The sequence below is a fragment of the Panthera uncia genome, chromosome C2 (genome assembly GCF_023721935.1).
Source record: "Panthera uncia isolate 11264 chromosome C2, Puncia_PCG_1.0, whole genome shotgun sequence".
NCBI lineage: Eukaryota > Metazoa > Chordata > Mammalia > Carnivora > Felidae > Panthera > Panthera uncia.
In genome coordinates, this window is record NC_064810.1 from 69,284,286 (window position 1) to 69,304,162 (window position 19,877).

Genomic DNA, 19,877 nt, shown 5'->3' on the forward strand with positions numbered 1-19,877 from the left:
AGTGAAAATTTCAATGTGGTAAGTTTCATTGCAAAGTAATTTTCACCTGAGTAGATTTTGAAATTTAGTGCTCATATATTTGGGGGGAGGTGGGGAAGGAAAGACCCACTTGTCCAAGATACTAAGTTTATAGTGGATTCCTTCACATAGATAGACCAGAGGGTTGAAGAAACATCTGCTGTGACCTTCTTCCCAGGACACATGATGCCCCTTTCTCCTGGAAATTTGTTCTGATATTACGAATTCTCAGTATCCATAATATTTCCACTTAGTTACCCATTCAAGCATAGCAACCCAATTGAGTTTTATACAACAGTGTCTATAATATGTACAGGTTTAATTATGAATAGGAAATAGAAAATAAAAATTTACAGTGATTGAGAAAGGGTCAGAAAATGGGATAGGAAAAGTAATACTGTATAATCAGAATATCCTATTATCCTACCAGTTTTAATGACAGGGTTTTTCCTTTATTAGTTGAAATACAAAGAAGGCATAGGGGATCCCAGGAAAATAACACTATATATCAGAAAATTCAACGTGCTCCACCATAAGGATTTCCATCACACATTTAATTTCTTCTGTACAATTTTTATAAATGTGTTTTTCTTTTCAAAATCGTCAGATTTCCAGATTAAATTCAGCACTACACAGTATGCCCTTGAAGTAAAATGAGGTTACCTGCTTTATTTGGATACCAAGTTCCCTTCCAGACAGCATTAAAATAAAGACAAGACTACACAGATAAAATCCAGTATAATTCAAATCCAACAATGAAAAATTCCCCCCATATTGTTGCAAAATTCATTCTACTGAAATGCTTTGCTACAATAATAAAAAGCATACATTACATATAAAAGATACCAGTGTACTAAAAAGTGACAGAAGTGGACTAGCAAATCCTTCAAAGCACATTATATAAATGACTAGCATTTAAAAACATTTCTCCTATAAAATGTAGGTCATATACATTTATAAATTGGCGGTTTTATTTCTAAAGCAGTGATGTGTGTGTTCAAATAGTTAGCTGTTCTGTACAGTATAATATCTACTCAATTCAAACTACAATAGGTTTGTCTTTCTTTGTATTGAAGTTGAATAAATTCATCTGTTCAGCTGAGAAATCAAGCTTGAAAAATACATATCTAAAAATCAAAGTAGAAAGTTTAGAATTACTGAAATGTAGCTATGAAATATGAAGAGAACTATGTCACAATGGAGCTGAAGTCACCTCAAAACTTATGGGCTTGAATCTAAAACAGAAACAAATATTAAATCCAAAGCAAACCACAAAGTTAGGTAGCAGTACAGAAGCAGGAAAAAAAACCAAAAAACAAACAAAAAAAAAACCACACCCCCTTCCTTCAGTGTGATGGGCACTAAGTTTTGCGGTCTTCCTCCATCTTGCAGAAGAGTGGTAAGGCCATTCAATGCTTAGTGAAAGTGAGTACAGATGAAGTCAGATTTAGCCTGTCTCCCCTGCAACTTCAATTATGCTGTGTAAACAGTGTTATGTTCCAGTAGGAGGAACAATGGAATTTACTTATAAAAACTGATTAAAGATAATCATTATTAAATGAAATAAGGAGAATAACTCTGAAATGTTTTTAGAACTTTCCTGATGCTACTTGTACAGTTAGCACTGCTATGTATTATTGCTTACGTACAGTACAACATCATATGCCTTCTAACATAAAGCAGTACTGTGATTTGTTTGTACATATTTACAGATTCTTAAAAACAAGCTGTAAAAACATTACATACTTTCAGACAATACAAATTAGCACATTGGTACTCACTTCAAAACAAATGGAATGCATAACATTAATAAACATCATAAAGGAAGACTCACATAAAAGTCCTTGATTGTCAAGACACGTTTATATATAAACTCTAACTGTGCAGAATTAAAGATTCAATCATAGGTACATCCTTATTTGATGAACCGTATTTACAGCATGGTATTGCATAAAAAAATAAAATAATGTTTACAGGGTTTTACTTTTTTATCCATTGGATTAAAGAAAGCAACAAACACAACAAGAAATGTTTGTCTGCTTTAGTTTGTTTCCTACCAACGTTTAAGTGAAAAAAGGAAACACGGTTTTATTTGCAGAATATAGCAAAACAACTGGAAAATTATTTCCCTGAAATAAAGCAATTTGAAACGGAAAAAGTTTAAATTAAATTGCAGTGTCAAAAAGTTTCTCATTGATTATAATAGTGCTTCTTCAAGTAATTATACTGTGAAAAAACAAGTTCTAGTTTAAGATGTTCTATGTCTAAGAAATGCGGTACTACAGTAATGCCTACTTTTAAAGTTTCCCGGCTTTTTTTTTTTTTTTAAAACAGCCCTTTAAAAACCCAAATTGATAAAATGAAAGAAGTGGCAAAAGATCTAACCTAGCTGGCACTTTGCAAGTTTCTCTCCCCTGTGGTAATGAAAGCCTACCCTGAGCACAAGACCTCTTTTGCCTGTCAGAAAGGGAAAATTACCCGAACACTGACAGTCCTCAGCCAGAGCTAAAAGGATGGATTTGTATGGTATCAAACAGAAAATCTGCAAGTACATCCAAAAGATTTAAGAGCCACTCAAATATTCTGAACCAAATGAATATGTGTACAATAAGAAGTCAAAAAAAAAAAAAAAAAAGCTTTACAAGATGTTCAACAGAAATTACCTCATCTAACCTGATCTGCTTCTAATCTTCAAACAGGAGAGTAGGTCCTAAGTGCAAAAGCATACCTCCCTTACATTGACCAAAAGTTTAATGGTAGAAGAGCATGTTTTAATGGAACACTTTGCTAACTGAAATGAAAAACACAAATTGCAGAAGGATTATCTCATATCCTCAATATTCTGATCTACAGCAGCACATAAAGGCTACTTACTTTTTACTATTAATGCCCAGATACAAATTAAGTAACTTTCTAAAGCAAAGTGGGGAAACCCAAACTGTTGAGATGTTTATCCTATGATGATAATACAAGGTAATTCTGGTAGGCATTTAGAATTTCACAGTAAGAGAGCCACAACTACTATACTTAAATGGTACGTCAATAACTTATGTCAAAGTATCAAATGCTTACAATGTGGTAGAAAAGTCTGCCATTATGTATATTTAAAGAAATGTGCCAAAGACAGGAATGCAACACCTGAAATTTTGCTTGCGTAACTACCATTTTCAAAGGCCTGCCTTCCTTGGCTTACCCTAACTGCTCAGCAGTAGAGTCACACTCTAAAAAAACTGTGCTGGTGATATTAAAACAAACAAAAACTGTATACTATATCAGGACTGAACAAGCTGTTGAACAACAAAATTTTTGACCAGGCTCAAAAAAAGAAAAAGAAAAAAGGAAAAAGGAAAAAGGAAAGAGAAAGAGAGAAAGAGAGAAAGAGAGAAAGAGAGAGAAAGAGAAAGAGAAAGAGAAAGAGGAAAAGAAAAAGAAAAAGAAAAAGAAAAAGAAAAAGAAAAAGAAAAAGAAAAAAAGAAAAAGAAAAAAGAGAAAGAAATCAACTCAGGAAATAAATGCCTATTATCAAATAACAGTATGAGAAAAATATAAACACCTATATAGCGTGAGCACAGTTCCATTTTTCACATCTCACCTGAATAGAGCCTTCTTGCAATTGCATGATGTATAACACAACACACACTATTCTTCAAAGTCAGTAATGGCAGAACTTAAACATCTACCTCAGAGAAGCCTAAATAAAATTCTTGAAAAGTTTGGCAGCAAAGAAAGCTGTCAAATAGGAAAATTAATATTTCAAGCAAAGCTTAATAACCAACGTACAGAGGAAACCACATTAAACATAATTTATATTCATTGTCATAAAACACCAAAATATTCAAAATAAATGTAAAAGATGTTAAGGGTTGATATTTTCTTTGTTCCCTTTATGAGAACAGTCTTGGGATAACATTAAATAAAAGAAACAATAATTTAAATGTGTAACATTCTATACTGAAACAAAGACTGCAGATCTATAGGGCCAATATAAAAGTTAAAGTGGAAATTAGCAACTATAAAGTTTCACCTTCCAAGAATATTAATTTTAGAGTATCACTGGTGCTACATCAGTATGTGCATTGTGACAAACATGGTGGAAATTAAAATAAGCAAAAAAGTTGGAACAAATTAAAGAGGATAATAAAATCAATAGAAGTAATGTTATTTTCCAAAAATTAAAACTGTCCAATGTGTAAATCAAACCATCATTCTTTAGAAAAGTATACATATGTGTATATATAAAAGCACTATTTATGGTACCATGCTGTATTATTTTAAGACAAAGTATATATATATATATATATATATTAAAAAAAAAAAACATTCGTGGTATAAGGATAAAGTCTGTAGTTTATTTAGATTTTGAAATGCAACAAAAAGTTTCCGATCACTCATCTAGCTGAAAAAGAAATTGTAGTTACTAGAATTAGTAAACACTTTTGGTTTGTAAAATTGTAATGAGCAGTGTTCATTAAAAAGTAATTCAAGATAAAATAAGCAATTAAAATGCCCATTTCTTTAGTTTCTCTGGATACTGTTTAATTATTCAATCTATCAAGATTCTAGAAAGAGAAGGATTAAACCAGGTTTTACAGTTCCAAAGATATCCAATTTCCTTTTATTGCCAAAAATTAAAATTGTCAATTATGAGATGATTATGACACAACCATATCAAACCTAAAAATCTAATTTTTTTTTTTTACTTTGAGAAATCAAAAATACCAAATAGATTCTAAGTGCTCTATGTTAACTGAAGTGTATATGTAAAGTAAAATACAATTAAGCTTTAAAACGTGGAATATACATTTTGTGTAAGCATTATGTTCTTGGGAATGTAATCTACAGAATATCTTTTTACTAAAACTTCAAAACCTTGATACCTGCACATGAAAAATCATAAAAAATATCTAAGTACAACTGTACAAAGAAACTGACACCAATATGCATACTTCCATTGAGAAGTGAATGCTTCAACAGTTACGTATTTTGGTAAAAGTTTTGAAAGTATGCATATTTTAAAAGTAATTAGGCTTTTAAATAGTGGAGTCTTAGACTATCAGATTTTTATTACTTTCTTTTCTCAAAAAAAAAAACATGTCAATATAATGCAAAATGAAAATCAAGGGTATATGGCATATCATTCTTTTTAAACGGTGGTTTCTTGGTTTCTTTTTTTCCTCCTATAGGACACACTAATTTATTTAAGCCATAATCTCTTGACATTTAAACTCTGAAGTTCACTCTGTCTGTAAAGTATACTCAGATTCCCTGCTGAAGTGCAATGACTATGCTGAAAAACTTAGAAACAGTATGAGTAAATTTCACACAATTACTAATCTCCTAAGAATGTACAATGTTATCAATTAGGAAACAATTGTGCGAAAGTCTTTTTTTTTTTCCTTTTAAACTCGGTGTAGGTGGAATAGCAAGTTTCTGTTCTAAAACAAGTAATGCATTGCTTCTATAAAGGTGACAACATGTAAGGCAGTTCAAAGAATGCTGACTAACCAAACAAAATGCAGTTATTGGATTATCTTGCTATTCATATCAGCTTAACTTGTTATAACGCATTGCTCTTAAATCTGTACAGCACTCCATTTACACAGAGTAACCCCACTCTTGATTAATCTGTTCTAAAGTGCCAGTATTATTTACACTTTTTTTTAGCCAAAGGTCTGGCCAGTTGTAGCATCAGGTGAAGATGTCATCCCAGCTCTATTATCATTTACATTCACCAAGGGAAATTCTGGAAATTCAGCACTTGTCCCTGGTCCCCGAAGGTTCACCTGTCCATTGGCAGTGCTAAACTGAGTAGCTATTCCAGCTCTTGATCCATGATATGGAGCGCGGAAGGGCTGTTCAAAGGAGCTCATTTGGTAAGCTTGGTGGACAGGCTGAGCCTCAGCTTTTTTCTGAGAAGTCACTTGATCCAAAAAGTCCTGTGTTGATGTGGCAGAAGCATGGTTTGTCTCATCACCTGAAAAGGGAAATGAGTGCTGTGAATCACCAACTATTAGTCCAAAGTGGGACTTATCTGGAGTTGTTCTTAGTGGAGAATTCATTCCTGATCGAAAGCTATTGATGGGCATGGCTGCATAGACTTGCTTGTCTATGGAAGAGAATGCTGGCTGATTTGGAAGGGTCTGGTTATCAGTCACAAAGTTAAGGCTCGGGCTATTCAAATAGGCATCATTTTGGCTAGTTCTGTCCAAAGCCTGCTGCAGAAACTTTGAGTATTCCTGCAACATGTTGGCTTTATCTGATGAGGATGCTTGGGAGCTTGATCCAACATTCTCTGCCTGGGTGACCTCAGGTACTTCTGAAGAATTTATTGATATGCTAGAAGTCACCTCAGTGTCTGCAACACTGAATGATATCTCATGCTGTCCATTAGCTTTATGAGAGTAATGATCCAAGAGAGTCTGCAGTACCTCATCTGGAATAACATTTTTGTCATGGTTACTCTTAATCTCCACATTCAGTGCCTGTGAATCTAATATGGATGCCGTAGTACTTTCATCAATGACACTTGCCACAGCTGCTTGTGTTACAGAAGGCTGAGAAGCTATGGTGCCCACATTCAGCGCATACTCCCTACTATTGTTACTTGCTGCTTGAAGGTATCGTTTCTTCTTCAAAAACTGCATGGCATCATCATAATTAGTACTACTGTGCACAGGTTTACTGGGCCCCTCCTGCAAATTATCGACCTGATCAATATCAGCATTGCCCTCTGAGTCCAGTAAAGCTTGTTTATCCACAAGTTCAAAAGCATACTTTGACACTTTGCTCTCTTCATATGTGGATAAGGGAGAAATTGTTTGATTCTGCTCCAATGGCTGCTTCAGACTTCTCTTACTATTAATTTTTTTGAGAACCAACTTAGGTGGATGTATTTCTCCTGATGCATCTTCTAAATGTGATCCCCCAACTGAAGAATGTGGCATTTCAACAGCATACTCTGCTACCATATACTCATCTTTTACTTTAGTACTTGAAGAATAAAGGGGCAGGTAATCATTTTTGTCTTTCTTCAGGTCAGATTTGTCCAAAGCACTTTCTTTGTCCATCCCAGATGATTTTTTCTCAGTTTTCTGCCTTTTCTTTTTTGGCAGTGAGTTATCTTTTGGTGATGTAGAAAAGCCAGAATCTTCCTCAGATGTCAGAAGGCCACCTTTGATGGCACATCTGTTTAGCTTTTTGTCATGATTTTCATGGCACATACGTTTATGTTTCAATACACGATCTGTTCTGGAAAAATACTGTCAAATTCAGATTTCAGCAGTGAGTTTTTGTTTTAGTTTGTGTTTTTCGTCAAGCAAGAAAAGAAAAGAAAAAAGTAATTAATATAAAAATAGACAGAAGCAGAATAATATAAGCAAATCCAAATGAATTTGTTGAGTCGTTTGCCAATTATAATCTAATCAACAGCAGTTGGGAGGTTCTTCAAACAGTTCTAGTAGTGACATTTTCTAATTTACTAGAATGATTTTATAATTTAATTTAGGATAGAAGAATTTCAATGTCCATCATACCTCAGCAAAATGGTTAAAAAAACAAACATTTTAAACCACCCCTTACCTGTAAACAGTATTCACACTGGTAAGGTTTTTCTCCACTATGAGTTCTCTTATGCCTTTCCATGTGATATTTTTGTATGAATCTCATACCACATTCATCACAGCGAAATGGTTTTTCACCTAGCACATGATATAGAAAGTTTAAAACAAAACAAGTGTTATGACAAAAACTCTACCCCTATATTAAATATATCTTCCAATTTAATTTGTAAAAAATATTTTGCTTTGGGGTGCCTGGGTGGTTCAGTTGGTTAAGCATCCGGCTCTTGATTTCAGCTCAGGTCATAATCTGTTTGTGAGATGGAGCCCTGAGTCAGGCTCTGCGCTGACAGCATGGAGCCTGCTTGGGATCCTCTCCTCCCTCTCTGCCCCTCCCCAGCATGCGTGCTTGTGCATACTCTTCCTCTCTCTCTCAAAATAAATAAACAAACATTAAAGAATATTGTGCTTTATAAAAATAAAAGATTGGCATGTGCCATTGGGAAGAAAAGACTGAAAGCAGGCATACTCAATTTCCCTGCCTTTCTATTATGTGTGTACATAACACACTCTCTGTGGAGACAAACAGTACCAGGAACTTACAGCAAGATGGACATGGTTTTAGTAAGAGTGGTTGAAGCTTTTAATCTTTTTTATTCAATCATACAAAATACTATTTTAGAAAATTTTTTGAAAAAAGAAAATGTTACCCATACATAGTCCAACACAATACTTGCATACACCTTTTCAATTCTTCATTTCTTTTCAACAAATATTTGTGGTTAAATGAAATCTGAATCCTAGGAAATAGTCTTAAAAATCTAATTCATTAAAACATAAAAAGTACTTAAATTACAGACTAAATTTCAAAAGGTTTGTTTATAACTGATCACTTTTCTCAACTCAAACCAGAATTTCTCAGGCCCTTTTTTTGGCGGGGAATGAATCAAACCAAGTACTGGTCACCAGACACATAACCCCGGCTTCCACCCCCTCCATTTTATGTTTTAAAGTGTCATAAGGACTTTTTGGCTGTAAGGAACCATTACTATGGAGATCTAAAATAGTTTTTACTGATAAAACCACAGTAAACAGAAGGGTGTGATAATAAGTTACCTTGAATAGTATGTTTTTGGGAAGCAACTGTTTCTATCTTTCATACATTTGACAAAATCTTATGGAATACTTGCTCTCTAACCCATAACCCTGCTGCAGGTGATTAGAAGTGTAAGATTCATTACTTGTCTTCAAAGAGCTTGGGAAAACAAGACGCACACATTAGACAGACAACTAACTAATAAAACTATGTCCAGCTCCAGTTTACTTTTACAACGTTTTATCGCACTACCTTTCTTCTTAAAACTTTTCCTCCAGCCAAATCAAAATACCTACCATCTTGTGCTTTTCTACCTCTGCTACAATTCACACTGCTCCTTTACTCAAGAATGCCTACCCCTGTGTGTTCAGGCGCTACATTCCCTTCAAGTTCCAACCCAAATCTTCTGAGATCCTTTGCCCTATTCTTTCAAGGAAAAGTATCTTGATCTTCTTTAAATTTCCATAGAACTAACTTCATCTGTGGCTCTCCTATGGCACTCATTAATTCATCTCAATAATTATTTTGTACATCTCTATTCTACAAGATCACATTTAAGGGCAGAATCTGAGCCTAAATTATCTTTATGTAGCTCAAAATATTTTGTGCACTTAAGTGTCAAATGAATGGCATAAATGATTATTATAGTGGATTACTAGTGGGAAAAATGTTACTGAGCTGGTATGATTTGGAAAAGCTTCTTGCCGGTGTTAGAATTTAAAGTGAATAGCACTTAAAGAGACTGTGTATGTAATTAAAGCCAAAGAAAGAAAATGTAGTGGGAAACAACAGAGAAACTAAGGGTTTAGTTACTATAAAACGTCTAGGAGAAATGGTGCCTAGGAGAATATTAATTTAATTTGGTGACAAGTAAATTATTTGAAACTTTCAAGAATGCAACTTCTGTAATTGCTATGGAGTTACCAAATTTTAGGGCCGAAGGGACCTTGTGGTAGCTTTCAAACTGTGCCATTGGGGGCTCCACAGAGACCCCCAAAGGCTGATGCTGTTGTGGCAAATGGCTCTAAGAGTGCCACCCAGATTTCAGGACAGAATAGTTCCACTTCTATGTAATAGGGTTTTGAGCACGGACTTCAACAGTTCAGAGGCTAGATTAAGATTAACACAACTAATCAAGACCAATTCATTTATTCCACAAAACAAAGAAATAATCGAAGCTGGGAGAGAGGATAACTTATTAAGAAAATTTGGAAGTGAAAGAAATGAGGAAAAGGAGATGAGAAGTAATAATTAGGAGGCAATCTATTTAAGAGCAAGTAGTGTTAGAGACTGAAATTAATTTATTTGAAGGCAGAAGGGAAAGAGCCAGTGAAGGAGAGAAATGGAATACTGAACTAAGATTAAAATGAAATATTATCACTAATAATCAAAAGAACAAGATCTCAGAGGACTTAAGATGAAAAGGGAAGGAGAGTGCAGATTATATTTTAGAATAAAAGAAAAAAACAGTTGCATGTTTTGACACAGAGAATGTAGATGATAGAGTTTATTGAGCTCACAAGTGAAAGTCACTTCTCAAAAGTGAGAAAGGATAAAAGAGAAAATCAGTGGACTGATAAGAATTCATTTAATGCTGCACGATATTCATGGACTGGCAGACTTAATACTGTTTAAGACGGTTACGGGGCGCCTGGGTGGCGCAGTCGGTTAAGCGTCCGACTTCAGCCAGGTCACGATCTCGCGGTCCGTGAGTTCGAGCCCCGCGTCAGGCTCTGGGCTGATGGCTCGGAGCCTGGAGCCTGTTTCCGATTCTGTGTCTCCCTCTCTCTCTGCCCCTCCCCCGTTCATGCTCTGTCTCTCTCTGTCCCAAAAATAAAAAAAAATAAAAAAAAAAAAAAGACGGTTAATACTCTCCAAGCAGATCTACAAATTCAAAGCAGAAATTGAGAACCTGATCCTAACATTCATTTGGAAATGCAAGGGATCCAGAATAGCCAAAACAATCTTGAAAAAGAAAAACTAAGTAGGGAGACTCACACTTCCTAATTTCAAAACCTACTACAAAGCTACAGTAATAAGATAGTGTGGTAATGGCATAAGGATAGACATAGATCAAGGAATAGAATTGAGAATCCAGAAATAGATCTTTACATTTATGGTCAACTGATTCTCAACATAGGTGCCAATACACTTCAACGGGGAAAAAATCGTTTTGTTTTGTTTTTTTTCAACAATGATGCTGGACCAATTTGACACTCACATAAAGAATAGAGTTGGACCCCTACCTCGCATCATATACAAAACTAAACTCAAAATAGATCATAGGCCTAAATGTGAGAATGAAAACTATAAAACACTCAGAGGAAAACATAGAAATATCATGACCTTGAATTAGGTAATAATTTCTTAGATATGACACCAAAAGTCCAATCAACTAAACAAAAAATACAATGAACTTCATAAAAAATGTTTAATTCTTCAAAAAACACTATCAAGAAGGTAAAAAGAAAAAAAGGTGTAGCTCCTGTGGGAAACAGTCTAGCAACCCCTCAAAATGTTAAACACAGACAATTCTACTCCTATGTACATACCCAAAGAAATAGAAAACAACAACTCACTCAGATGCTTGTACCCCAATGCTCACAGAAACAGTATTAAGAACAGCCAAAAGATGGAAACAACCCAAGTGTCCATCAGCAGATGAATGGATTAGCAATATGTGATATATACATACCATGATATATTATTCAGCCATAAGAAGAAATGAAATTCTGATACACGCTACAACATGGGTGAACCTTAAAGAAATAATGCTAAATGAAAGAAGCCAGACACAAAAAAGACAAGTATTGAATGATTCCACATAGATGAGGTTATCTAGAATAGGCAAATTCACAGAGACAAAAGTAGAATAGAGATTACCAAGGCCTGGGATAGGGAGGAAAGGAGAGTTGTACTGCTTAATGGTTAGAGGTTTTCATTTGGTCACATAATATTTTAAATGTACTTCATGCCACTAAATTGTATGCTTAAAAATGATTAAAATGCTCAACTTCATGTTGTGTTTTTTTTTTTTAAGTGAAAAGATAACTTCTGGAATGGGGTAAAATATTTGTAAATTATGTACCGGATAAGGGATATGCATCTAGTATATGAAATGAACACTTACAACTCAACAGTTAAAAAGACAATCTAAGAATAGGCAATAGATCTGAATAGACAGTTCTCCAAAGATATGCAAACAGTCAATAAGTACTTGAAAAGATGCTCATCATTGTTCATTAGGATAATGCAAATCAAGACCACAATGAGATACTTCACACCCAATAGGAAAGTTAAAATAAAAAAGACAATCACAAATGTTAGCATGGATGTAGAGAATCTGCCCATATTTTCAAGACATATTTGTAGTTTCATCTTTTACATTAAATCTGATATATCTGGGGTTCATCCTGAGGTCCAGATGACTATCTAGTTTTCCCAACACCATTTACTGAAAAGTTCCACTTTTTTCGATCACTTCTTTAATCAAAATCATATACTAGTAAGTTCCATGGGTCTATTTCTAAACCTTCTATTCTGTTCCATTGGTCTGACTGTTCATAAGCCAGAAAGAAAATGTTTTATGACTTTATAATACATTTTATCATCTGGTAGGGCTAATCCCCCTCATTGCTGTTCTGGTTTATCCACTTTCCATATTACTTCAAAATTATCTTGTCTAGTAACTGCAGTAGGAAAGGGAGAGCTGCCTGAAATGTTTACGTTAACTTATTAAAATATTGGTATCCCTGGGCAGCTGGGTGGCTCAGTTGGTTAGATGTATGACTTCAGCTCAGGTCATGATCTCTCAGTGAGTTTGAGCCCCGAGTCTGGCTCAGTGCTGATAGCTTGGAGCTTGGATCTTGGAGCTTGGAGCTTGGAGCCTGGAGCCTGCTTCAGATTCTGTGTCTCCCTTGCTCTCTGCCCCTCCCCCACTTGCACTCTGTCTCCCTCGCTCTCTCAAAAATGAATAAACGTTAAAAAAAAAATTTTTTTTAATTGGTATCTTTTATGATGTTGACCTTTCTTACCACTAAATAAATAAATAAATAAATAACCAACCAACCAACCAACCAACCAACCCGGGGCGGGGGGGTGGGGTGGGGGGGAACAGGGAAGGGGAAATATGTCCTTCCATTTCATCAAGTTTTGTTTTGTGTCAACAGTGTTTTAGTGATTTCTTCATATGGGATATCCCACATTTCTTATTGTTGATACTGTAAAAAAGGGTGTTTTCTTCTGTTATATCTTCTACTGTGGGTGTGTATATACAAAGTGTATGGTTTTCTATTTTACTGAATTTACTAGTTTGCAATAATTTTTCATTGACACTCATGGGTTTTTCAAGTATGCAATAATATTGGTTGCAAAAATTGGTTTTTGGCCTGTAGTATATTTTGTGTGTATGTACTTTTGCTGGCTATTATTCTCAAATATTATATTAAAAAGTAATGGTAACAGGGTTATTAACAGGGGGATCAGGTGTGGTGGGGGAAGTAATGGTGATAATGTGCTCTGTATCTTACTCCCGACTTTGGTACTTTGTTATGTCTTTTGAAAGGAAATAAAAAATAAAATGACTGATACATAATTTCTCTAAGAATAAAACTAACACATAGAAAATCCTTTTACTGCTTTTCCCCTTGAAAGCCAGGGCCCCTCTACTAGAAAAGACAATTTATACAGCGTTTGAGTAATTTCAAGATTAGGAGAAAAAGCTTACTTAAAAAATAAGAAGTTTATAAATACTATTTTCAATTCAGGAAAGCTGTAACATGGGGAGGAAAAAACAAGGTGTTCTGCTAATGGTAATCTCCAATACCCAAGAAGCCTCGGGTTTCTCTTCTAATGGTTATCCACTGAGACCACAAATTCTTCGCACTGTGGTGTTTCTCCCTGGTAACTTTAACACTGCACACATTGAGCTACTTACGGGTAAGAATTCTTACTCTAATATATGAGTAATTGTTGGGCCAAATGATATACAAGCATTAAGGACATAAACTTTATGCATAAAGTAGCTCACTGTGGACTGACATATTAATCTGATTGTTAGCAGTTTCAACTATGCCTCTTCTTCCTCTTCAAACCATTCCCATCTGGCTTTTGCACTTATTTCATCAAATGGTTCTTGCACATCACCTTCAAGTTATCAAATTCAACCAAATCTTTTCAGTTAACTTAGCAGACCTCTCAATAGCATTCAACTCAAGTGATCCCTTTTTTTTTTTTTTTTTTTTTTAAATTAGCTTTCTCTTTGGCTTCCTTCTATGGCAGCCATGCTCCTTAGGCATCTCCACCTGCTCCCAGCTCACCTTCTTCCCTCCACCTATGAAATGTTTTAGTTCTTTAAGGCTTCCTCCTAAGTTTTTTGCTTTTTCTTTCTTTTTATTTGGCAAGAAGGGAAACTCATCTACTTCCATCGCTTTAATTACACTTAAATCTGAGTTGCAAACCCATACATCCAAACTGCATACTCAACAAACATATCCACTTCCAGAACACCTGGGGATCTCAAATACATCATATCCCACACTAACCTTGTGATCTTCAACCCACAGCTTAGTCCTTCTCTTGATTCCTTATTCATATGGATGGCACTCCCATTCATCCAGTTTTGCACCCCAAAGGCCCACACAACTTCTCTTTATCCCCTCTCTCCATATGCAACTGATGAACAGGTTCCACCTATTAAATCCCTGCCAAACCCCCCCACTTCTTTTCATTTCCCACTGTCATCACCCAAGTTCAAGACACTATCATGCCCTGGACTGGACTATTTATATAATAACCTTTTTATAGCAGTCTCTCTGGGATCTGCTCTCATCTCCTTACAATTCCATACCACTCCCAGATTTTGTTAATGTAAGTACATCTGATCACCTTTAAATCCTATCCATGGCCTTCCACTGTTCTTAGAATTTAAAACAACAACAACAACAACAACAACAACAACAACAACAACTGGGTTCTCTATCAACTGGCCCCTGCATGTCTGATGTTTCTTCACAATTCCCTCCTTTACTTTCTGAGTTCTAATCAAAGTTGCCTTCTTCCAATTCCTATAAACTTACCATGTTTTTTCTCTCCTTTAGGATCATTTTCTCCTAAAATTCCTCCCCCAAACCAATTCTATGATAGTGAATATATTTAACGAAGTCTTCTTAAAATCTAGGTCAAAAATATTTATGGTAATACTAAACCTATGACAAAATTCACATGGCCTATCCAGTAATACATAGTTCACAACAGAAGGAACGGTCCATCTTCAGCAAATCATAAAAACAGGTAGGTATGACAAAATTCACAAGAATAACCAATATTACACTAACCAAAAAAGATCAGGCACTATTATGAGAAGCACTGTAAATACTTAAGAATACAGGTTCTAGAGCCAGACCGGCTGGATTTTAATGCTGGGCTCAGTATTTCTTAACTGTGAGAAACTGAGCATGTTATTTAAACTCTTAAGGCTTGATATTCTTATCTGTAAAGTAATAAATTAGATAACCTGTGTGAACTAATTTAAAAATGAAACCTGGTGTACTTTAATAGTTCAATAAATGTTAGTTATTAAAAAAAAGAAATGAAGAGGTTAATAATAAATGATTATCATTATATTACATATTGATTATAGTTATAAACCCAATGGCTAGACTATAATATCCCAAATGCAAACACCCTTAACTTTGATAATAAGTTTTGGAAAAGGGAAACAAGAAGGATTACTGAAATAAATACATGGGCTAGTAATCACATATTCAGTTATTTGCTTAAAACTTTAGAAAATGTATCTTTTGCCTATGTCCTTCCAGGAGGTTTGAAAGATCATTTATCAGTCTAAGAAGAATGCATAAAAGGTATACCTCAGATATATTGAGGGATTCAGTTCCAGACTACCACAATAAAGCAAATATTGCAATGACAGGAGTCAAATGAATTTTTAAATTTCCCAGTGCAAATAAAAGTTATGTTTACACTCTACTATAATCTATTAAGTGTGCAACAGCATGTCTTAAAAAAGCACATTCTCTTAATTAAAAAATCTAAGCTTTCAGCAAGCTGTAATCTCTGATCACTGATCACCGTAACAAATATAATGAAAAGTTTTAAATACTGCAAGAATTACCAAAATGTGACAGAAACACAAAGTGAACAAATGCTATCCAAAAAATGGCACTAATAGGCATACTTGACGCAGTTGCCACAAACCTTAAATTTGAAGAAAAAAAAAAGCAGTATCTGTAAAGCACAATAGAATAAGGTATGCTTGCACTATGCAAAAAACTATCTTCTATAGGAAATAATCTGAGACGAAACTACAACCAATGAAATATAAATTAGGTCAGTAATAAAAACTGTGAAGATGCCACAGTAACATTAAGACATATCGGTTAAATCAATACTGACCACAAAAACCCCAAAAGGTTTTAAGTTAACTAAAGGAAAAAGTAATTTTTCCAGGTACCAAATTTTAAAGCCCACCTTTCCAGTACAATAGAATGGCTTTCTTTCCCTAGAATGGAGGTCAGGGAGAAACTTCCAACTTCTGCCATTTTAAACTTTAGAAACATTGATAATATTTGCCCATTTAAAAAAGTAACTGGTTGGGGTCACCACCTCCTCCCACAAAAGAAAATGAAGAAAGAGTTCTTTCGTTTCCTTTGGCTTTTTTTCTTTTGCGGGGGCTATGAAATTATACATTTACATTGTAATTTTTTAAGTGGTCTAGTCTTCTTAAGATGAAACAGCAAATGACAGGTGGGGAGCTGTTTTTGGCTTAGGTTTTAGACTTCGCTTTATGAGACAGACAACAGTAAAAAATTATCAGTCACCTCCAGTAAGAGCAATATCCCAGGCAGACCTTATTCACAATTTTAAAGATTTGAGAGTTGGTCTAGGACTCACATGTGGAACACAAACAAACAGTGTCCTAAGTCTAAAATTAAACTGAACATCATACAATTATGGCAATTTCCACATCTTATTTCTCTAATGGGCCAATACATGCATCCAACACACAACGTGTAACAATATCTAAGCATATTAACACTAAGTGATTGATGTCCTAATGATAACACCTAGGCGGTACAAGATTAAAATTAAAATAATAACAAAAGGAAATTTAAGTTAGAATCTCAAATGTAAATTTTAAACAATGAGCTAAGTAAGCACTACCTTGACTTGTAAACATTTTAGTCTGATTCTGAACTTAATATAAAACCCCATTTTCCAGCTACCTCTTGAAAACAAGTGCTCTAGAAAACAATTAAGATTACACTAACCACATAAAGAGGTTACCAAATCAACAGACTCTATTCTATACTGAACTCTATTCTATGCAGTATTCTGTACTGCATTCCATAAAAAGAAAGAAACCCATCATCAGCTTACCTTTCTTATTTATGACACTATCCTCATATAAGATTGGGCAAATGCACATCAGCTTTCCTTTATTTAAAAAAAAAATTGGGGCGCCTGGGTGGCTCGGTCAGTTAAGCGTCTGACTTCGGCTCAGGTCATGATCTCACGGTCCGTGAGTTTGAGCCCCGCATCGGGCTCTGTGCTGACAGCTCAGAGCCTGGAGCCTGTTTCAGATTCTGTGTCTCCCTCTCTCTCTGCCCCTCCCCTGTTCACGCTCTGTCTCTCTCTGTCTCAAAAATAAATAAACGTTAAAAAAAAAAAAATTGAAAAAAAAATTAACTAGGGCATCAAAGGATGAAGAAGCATTCTCTCAAAACATAGTTTTTTTTAATCACTAAAATATTTTTTCCTAATCTGAGCCCTAATCAGGGTCTTTTGATTTTTTGCCCACTGTCTCTATTATTGTCACAATAAAAATGATTTGCCTTTTTACATTAATTGCAGCCAACACTTTTATTTCATATATAGTGCATCTAAGAAGGATGGTATAGATAACCTAACATGGGCAAGTAGCATAAGAGAACTTTTAGCGAAGAATTCAGACAATGGGACTCAGAATTAGTAACAATTTCAAGCAGCTATATTTTTCTGAATTCAGCTGTCAGTTAAACAAAGATAATAAACAAGCACAACGGTTCTTGTTTATTCTATTTTTTAAAGTGTCATCTTAAAAATGCGGGTGAAATATGCATTCCAACCTAGAACACCTGTCTGGTTTATGTTTTTAATCTTAACATTTTACTGAGCACCTACCATGTGCCAAGCACTTGCTGGGCACTCTTACAGTTGAATCAACTCTATTCTTACCAATTAAGTACATTATCTCCAGTTGCCAGGCTAGGAAACCTCTGCCCAAAGTCATGGTACTAATATAATCAGGCCCAGGAACAAAAACACTGGTGGCATTCTTTCATCTCCAGAAAAATCACATCAGCAGCAAATGCATCTATCTACCTCATGGTTTATCTCACAGCAATCCCAAACTGTGGACCAAATGCACACCAGGCTTTCATCAATTCATTAACAAGTACTAAATGCCTGTCAGTGTCTGGAAATGACAAGAAAAGAACAAGAGTGGAATAGATGGAACCTAGGTTTTCTTGTGTGTTTTTTTTTTCCATACTATTTGACTGTTTGATAAGTTTTCACAAATGAATATACCTTTGAAAACATCACCACATTCAAGACAATGAATTCAACTATATAATCCCTTCCTCTCACCCTTTCTCGTTCTATTCCCCCTTCTCCAGGCAACTTATTATCTGCTGTCTGTCCCTATAGTTTATATTAATTATTATATTTTCAAACACACACAAAACAATATAAAGAGTACTTGTACCCATCACTCAGCTTTAATAATTATCAACAGTCAATTTTATTTTACCTAATGCTTCCCATTATTTCTTTCTTCCTTCCTTCATTTTAAGCAAGCAAAGCTTTTATTGGAGTGTAAGAGTCATAGAGAAAGTAAACAAATCATAATCATAGTTCACTCAATTTTTACAAAGTCCACTGACTCATTTAACCAGCACCCACAATCAAGAAAAAGAACATCACTAGCATCTCCTAAGCACTTCATGAAGCCTCACTTGGTCACTAATCTCTCAAAGATAATCACTCCTGACACCAGAGATTAGTTTTGCCTTTTAATAAACTGTTATGGAAATTTTAAGCATACAAAAAAGTACACAGACGCTACCTTTATCATATTCTAAAAACAGATAGATTGAGGTGTAATATACTTACACAAAAGTATACGAAACATAAATGCAGTTTACTGAATTTTCTCAAAGTGAATAATACACCTGTGTAAACAGTATCCTATCCAAGAAATAGAATCTATGCACACAGATGCACTTCTACCCTCTCTCCATCAGTATTCACTATCCTGATTTCTGACACATAATTCATTTTGCCTTTTTATGAACTTAAACTGAATGGAGTCATACAGTATGTATTCTTTTGTGTCTGGCTTCCTATACTCAACGTCATGCTTTTAAGATTTATCACAACATCGTGTTTGGTATTCTATCACATGAGCGTACTAGGATTTATTGACTCAACTCTTTATGGAAATCTGGGATGTTCTCAGTTTTGGGCTATTAATAACAATGTTGCTTTAACATTCTTATACATGTCTTTTGGTGAATATACGTGTACTATATAAACACAACATGTGCAGCCTTGGCAGATAAAGTTTACTAAAGTGGATGTCCCAATTCACATACCTGACAGCAGTATATAAGAGTTCTGAGTGATCCACATCCTTCTAAGTACTTTGTAGGGTGTGTATTTTCCATTTTAGCCATTCTGGGGTGTGTTCAAGTGGTACTGGATTGCAATCTTAAGCAATTTTCCTCATGGCTAATGAAATTGAATACCCTTTCACAGGTTTGCTAATCATCTGGATATCCTTTTTGTGTGTTAAGTGACTGCTCAAGAGTTCTACCTACCCTTCTATTAGCTTGTCTTCTCCATAACAAATTAGTAGGAATTCTGTACATAATCATCAGGTTTAGTTTTCACTTTCTTAACAGAGTCTTTAACGAACCTAGTCTTAACGTTAATGTAACCCAATTTATCAAATTTTTTTCTATCATGACTAGCACTTTCTATATCCCAGTGGAAAAGGTTACATCCTTTATGTCTCTTTTTCTGTTTTCATTTTTTTCTCTGTGATATTTTCTAGTGATATCAAACCACTTTTCACTAACCCTCTCTTTCATTATCTCTATTCTTCTGTTAAGCCTATGTTATATATATATACTCTGTATATCAAA

The 19,877-nt window shown here is 34.8% G+C and overlaps 1 protein-coding gene across 5 annotated transcripts in view; it reads right to left on the reverse strand.

Annotated features, from left to right (window-relative positions):
* Nucleotides 1-661: 661 nt before the first annotated feature.
* Nucleotides 662-19,877, reverse strand: part of ZNF148 (zinc finger protein 148) — a 167,998-nt gene continuing 148,782 nt past the window's right edge. For all 5 annotated transcript variants that reach the window (XM_049629451.1, XM_049629450.1, XM_049629449.1 and 2 more), the window contains 2 exons: nt 7,597-7,715; nt 662-7,277 (listed from right to left, as the gene is read on the reverse strand). In XM_049629451.1, the coding sequence (XP_049485408.1) occupies nt 5,679-7,277; nt 7,597-7,715 (1,718 nt within the window). In that variant the 3' untranslated portion in view covers nt 662-5,678. The remainder of the gene's footprint in view (nt 7,278-7,596; nt 7,716-19,877) is intronic.